Source organism: Neophocaena asiaeorientalis, unplaced genomic scaffold (assembly GCF_003031525.2).
Source record: "Neophocaena asiaeorientalis asiaeorientalis breed wild unplaced genomic scaffold, Neophocaena_asiaeorientalis_V1.1 scaffold762, whole genome shotgun sequence".
NCBI classification, from domain to species: domain Eukaryota; kingdom Metazoa; phylum Chordata; class Mammalia; order Artiodactyla; family Phocoenidae; genus Neophocaena; species Neophocaena asiaeorientalis.
Window position 1 is genome coordinate 623,879 of NW_020175828.1, and position 5,227 is coordinate 629,105.

Genomic DNA, 5,227 nt, shown 5'->3' on the forward strand with positions numbered 1-5,227 from the left:
CCACGTGGAGACGAGGGAGACACTGCCGTCCACACGGATTCTGCTGCCAGAGGCTCCAGTCGACACGGGACGTGGACAGGGTCGGCTGGCCACGCACTCTGGTCTGAGCAGCCCGAGCAACTGTTCCTTGCCCCCCCGCCCCCACAGTGAAGGCTGCCCTCGGGACACCAGGGTACCACTGCCCCCAGCCACACAGCCCCAAAGGCCAGAGAAGGGTGCAGGCCGACCTGCAGAGGCCCGGCGGGGGGTGGTGACAGCCCCCTTCGCCACCGGCCAGCAGCCTAGGGTATCGAGTACTTCCACACCTGCACCCCCGGGGCCACCACACACGGACAGATGGAAAACGTGCCTGACCCCAGAGAAAGGCGTCACCCCAGGAGGACAGTCACGGGACGCGCCCGGCGGCAGGAGAGCGGGCAGCGGTGCGGGGAGGGATCCCTGTCCACACTCCAGCTCCTCGGAACACGTGCAAACCATGCGGCAGGTGCGACGCACCCCAGAGCCGTCACGGGTGGGAGGGGACCTCCCGGCTCAGGACGCACGAGTGGCCGAGTGGAGCCTCCACGGAGGGCTGGGAAGCCGCGGCCCCGCGCCCACCTCGATGCCGCTCTGGCGCGCCAGCTTCACGGCCGTGTTGTAGTAGCCACAGCGCAGCAGGTGCTCCACCATCATGCGGTCCATGCGCTTCCTCTTCCACACGCTGGCCGCCGCTGGCTGGTCGCTGCTGTGCTCCTTGAGGTGCTCGATCCTGCGCTTGCAAAGCCTGGCGCTCTCACCCTCCGCCTGGATGGACTCCACCGCCTGTGACACGTGAACAGAGGGGGCGCTCAGGACGGGTGGAGACCGGGCGCCCCACCCCCATCGCCGAGGACCAGGAGGCAGGGAGGTCAGAGGGGAGCTGGGGCCCAGGGCCACAGACGGCAAGAGTGTGCGGGGCTGCTGCGACCGAGCGGACGGCAGGGTCTGTCCACCTCCTCAGGGATGTCACTGCTTTACATACGCTGGGGCCGTGCTGCCAGAGGCACGGAACTTAAACTTTGTCATAGCTTCCTGGTTAATGAAACTACTTGTCATTATAACGCGACTTTCTGTCTTTTATAATACTTTCCCTTAAAGGCAATTTTGCTCAAAATGAAGACAGCCAGGTGGAGGTGCTCTGCACCTGCACGCCACACGGCAGCCACTGGCAGCCATCTGGAGTGCAGCTCGTGCAACCCCAGCAGCAAATTCTTGATTTTATTCCATTTAAATGTTAGTGGGCACAGGTGGCTGGTGGCTACGCACTGGACAGCAGGTCCAGAATTCCGGTCGGCCCTTGTTTCCTTCCAGCCAGTGGTTTGGCTTCCAACTGCCACCAAGAAGTCAGCTGTCAGGATACTTGCTGCTCCTTGACAAGCGGATTTTCCTCTACCTGCTGTGAAGATTTTTCTGTCTCTCTTTTCTTCAGTCTCACTGTGAAAGTCCTAGTTACGTTTACTTTTATTTAACCTGTTTAGGTCTCCCCGTCATTCTCCCTCCCGCCTCTCCTGGACTCTGGCCCACTGCATAGTCCCTGCTCTGTTCCCTAATCTCTCACCCTCTCATGCACTCTCATCTTTTCGTCCCTGTGCTGTGTTCTAGGTAATTTCCTCAGACCCACCTTCCAGCTCACTAACTCTCTCTTCAGCTTGGTCTGATTGTTAAGTGTTAAAATGTTTGTTGTAAGCAAACATTTGAGTTTTTCATCTGCTATTTTTCACTTCTTGTATTTTTACTTGGTCCTTTTTAACTTTAAATGACATACTTTCTACTCCCTGCAGATATTTTCAAGCTATTTTTTCATCCTTTAAGCACAGTGAAGAATGGTATTTGATAGTTTCTGTACCCGAAGTCTGTGCAGATCTCTTTCTACTCCTGCTGTGTCGCAGTCGTGGTGTCTTGTGTACCTGTCCTGGTTACTGTAGTTTAACAACCTGATGCTCAGATGGAAGGCATCCTCCACTCAAGAGAACTGCATTTACTCTACCTGGAGCCTGGAGGCAGCACCTGCTGGGACCACTCAGACCAGGCTGAAGGAGGGGGTGGGCAGCAGTGCTTCTCCCAGCAAGTTCACTTCTGGGCAAGTTCACTTCTGGCCTGCCATCAGGCCCCCAACTCTAATGGCCCTGAGTCACTGGCCAGCGAGGCCCTTGCTGGGGGCTCTCTCTAGGCAGCAGGGGTCCCTCGCCTTCTAGCCCCCCTGACCCCCTGCTCTCCAATTCTGGTGAATACAATGTTTTCAGATATCTTATCTCACTTTTTAGGCCTATCAGTGGGCATACCTACCATTCCCAGAAACAAGATACCCTATGTGCTGTTCTGAGGTGAAATTGTGAAAATAATAAATCAATCTACCACCCATCCTGGCCTCCCCAACCTGGGCTCCCTGGGACATCTGGAGTCAGGATAACCTGGCCCTACAGGAACAGGAATGTGGGTCGGGAAGCCGGCCTTACAGCTGACAGACTCCAGAGCACGGACAGCAGGGGAGGGGGGGCCCCTCCACCGCAGCTCCCCCAGGAGGCGGCCCCTTCTCAGGACAACTGGGTGAAGGGTGCGCCCGTGGGGTGCGCGCAGCCTGGGGGCAGGACAGGCAGCATGGCCTGGAAGCAGCACTGACCTTCCTCTTGAGCACGCTGAGCTTCTCCACCACACCATCCAGGAGGCTGACCACAGAGTCCACGGCTGGACAGCTGCTCAGGGTCTTCTCTAGCTCAGCCACTACCATGGTGACGTGGCTTGTCTCCCGGTCAATGTTCTTCTGTGCGGCACGGAAGCGCTTGTTCAGTGTTTCGTAGGGCACCTGCAGAAGACAGAAGGCCACTAACTCCACACGGTCGGCGGGTGGGCACCACCCATCGTCCACACAGGATGTGCGGGCCTCCTTCGTGGCACTTTTTGAGGCAAGAGGCTTCGGCTTCTCATTCTCTAAAAACGTATCTCCTCTAAAACCTGCCCGAGCCCCACAAAAGGCCCGTGTGTGCGAGGGTCACCTGTGCTCCTAGACAAGGACACAAAGGCTGAGATGCACCCTGACCCACATCTAAGATGTAGTGCAGCCTCCACTCTTCCCAGAAACCTCCACAAGCCAGCAGACAGAAAGATCACCAAGTTCATCTAGAATAACACAGCTAAGGAAATGAGCAAAAAGGAGAGAAGTACTGGGGGCTTTAATCGATGGACATGAAAGCCCACGATGTGCAGCAGAGATGCCGATGAGCCTGGCGGGCACCAGGCTGAGGCCGGACAGAAATCAGCACCTCAGGTGCACCTCAGGGTTAGGAAGGTGACGGCATCAGCACCCATGGGAGATCACAGGCACACATTTAACTGATCTCAACGAGAGGACGCCCATTCCCCTGAGTTATTAAAAAACCACCCATTCCCTCCAGAGCATGGGAAGATAGAAAACCCACGAAGCATCACTGAAAAGTCTGGAGAACTGCTGTTCACACACTCGTCGGCCCCCAGGGTCATCACAGCGCAGCAGGCAGGGTCCAGCACCGCACCCCGGGGACCCCTAGGGAAACCCACCGAAGACAGGGACTCCCTGCCAGCACTCCCTGCTCACACGGCAGGTCTCTGTGGAATTCTGCGATGGCTGCCACAAACCGCCACTGTGAAGCGCTTCGTCTTCAGGCCCGCCCAGCAGGGAAGCACCCACTCCCGGGGCACTGCTGGCTCCACTGACACTTGCTAGGCACCAGCCGTGTGCCAGGTACTGTGCCTGGCAGGGAGGAGACCCAGGCCTGGCTCAGAGCCTGGGCTTTCCAGCAGCAGAGACCCTGGGGTGATGGCAGAGCCAGGCTCCAGCCACGGAAGGACCACCACAGCAGGACTCTTTGCCGGAGACCCAGCAAGGCCAGCACCGTCCGTGCCCTCAGCTGGCACTCCCATTCGGCAGCGCATAAACATGCCTGTCCACACCTTGGGTCTCGTCAGTAGTCTGAGGGGCAGAATGCCACGAGCTGAGCCACATCTGCCACGTGTGACGGGGTGGGCTCGGCAACGGGTGGCCACCCCGCTGGGACTCGGGCTCGCTGATGACCTGCTGTGGGGTGGCTATCAAAGCACAACCGAGCTAAGAGGCCAAGCCCGGCAGGACACGGGAGACGGCCTCACAAGGACGTTCGGGGCCACCTGCTGGGCCACCGGACTGGTCTCTGTGGTCCACCCCCCAAACTGGCCGCATCCTCTGGACTCAGTACTTCCTGTAAGAAAAAACGGAGGGGCTCCTTCGGTGTCCACTTGGTCAGAAAGTGACCACTGCGTACAGCACCCAACACGGTACCAGGCTCGTGGCAGACAGCAAACCGCATGTGGTGAAGGATCCCCCACAGCTCCTGTGGAGGGTATGTCCTGCCACAGGATGGGATTCTGGAGGGTGGAGGCACGACCCAGCCTTCAACCACCACCCGTGGTCTCCACGACCAGGACTGGGGGGGATGGGTCTCTGCAATGGGAGCGGCACGTAGAGCAACCCCAAGATTGTGTGACGCCGGCACCGGGGAAGATGCCCCAGGGTCCTCAGCTGCCTTCGGTTTGCCCCCCAACACCACCGCCCTGACCCGACGACCCCCCCAGGCAGCCTCCATGGCGCGCAGACAGGGAGAGACGCCCGCGGGGGGCTGAGGTCAGGGCTGGTGGGGTCACTGATGACCGCACACGCCCTTCCAGGCTGCTTGTTAAACCCAAGTGAGTGTAGGCGTTAATGTTACTGCTTGAAAAAGTGAGCACTCAGTTCCAGAACGACTGGGAAGTGGGTCACCGGCTGTGCCCTCAGGACCGGGGGCCAGGAGCGGAGGCAGCCTGCCCGGGTCCCGCAGGCCGTCTGCGTGAACACACTGTGTATTTGGAATCTGAGCTGGACCGATGCATTCACAAAAGAAAACAAAGTGGAATTACTAGAAAACAAGTTGAACAAATCCCACGATGCACAATGAACGAAGCTCCTAAGTTGTTTTTTATTATCACATCCAGACGTTAAAATTCTCTTCCAATAAATATCATCAAAACAACCATGACACAGGAGAAAAGAGTCACATGCCTGCACAGGCACGGGGGCGATCACGGGCCAGAGAGCCTGCACGGGCCGGGCACACACCGGTACACCCGTGCGCGTCACCGAGGCAGGGGCATTCCAAAGGAAGCTCCGTGGGCTGCGATCCGACTCTTATCCAGAAAAGCTGCCGGCGATGCTCTCACATTC

At 58.2% G+C, this 5,227-nt stretch overlaps 1 protein-coding gene across 3 annotated transcripts in view; it reads right to left on the reverse strand.

Annotated features, from left to right (window-relative positions):
* The window catches only part of MAEA (macrophage erythroblast attacher, E3 ubiquitin ligase), a 15,589-nt gene extending 12,768 nt beyond the window's left edge, over positions 1 to 2,821 (reverse strand). For all 3 annotated transcript variants that reach the window (XM_024732735.1, XM_024732734.1, XM_024732736.1), the window contains exons 1-2: positions 2,639 to 2,821; positions 598 to 801 (exon numbers count right to left, since the gene is read on the reverse strand). In XM_024732735.1, coding sequence (XP_024588503.1) covers positions 598 to 801; positions 2,639 to 2,746 — 312 coding nt within the window. In that variant the 5' untranslated portion in view covers positions 2,747 to 2,821. The remainder of the gene's footprint in view (positions 1 to 597; positions 802 to 2,638) is intronic.
* Positions 2,822 to 5,227: the final 2,406 nt, after the last annotated feature.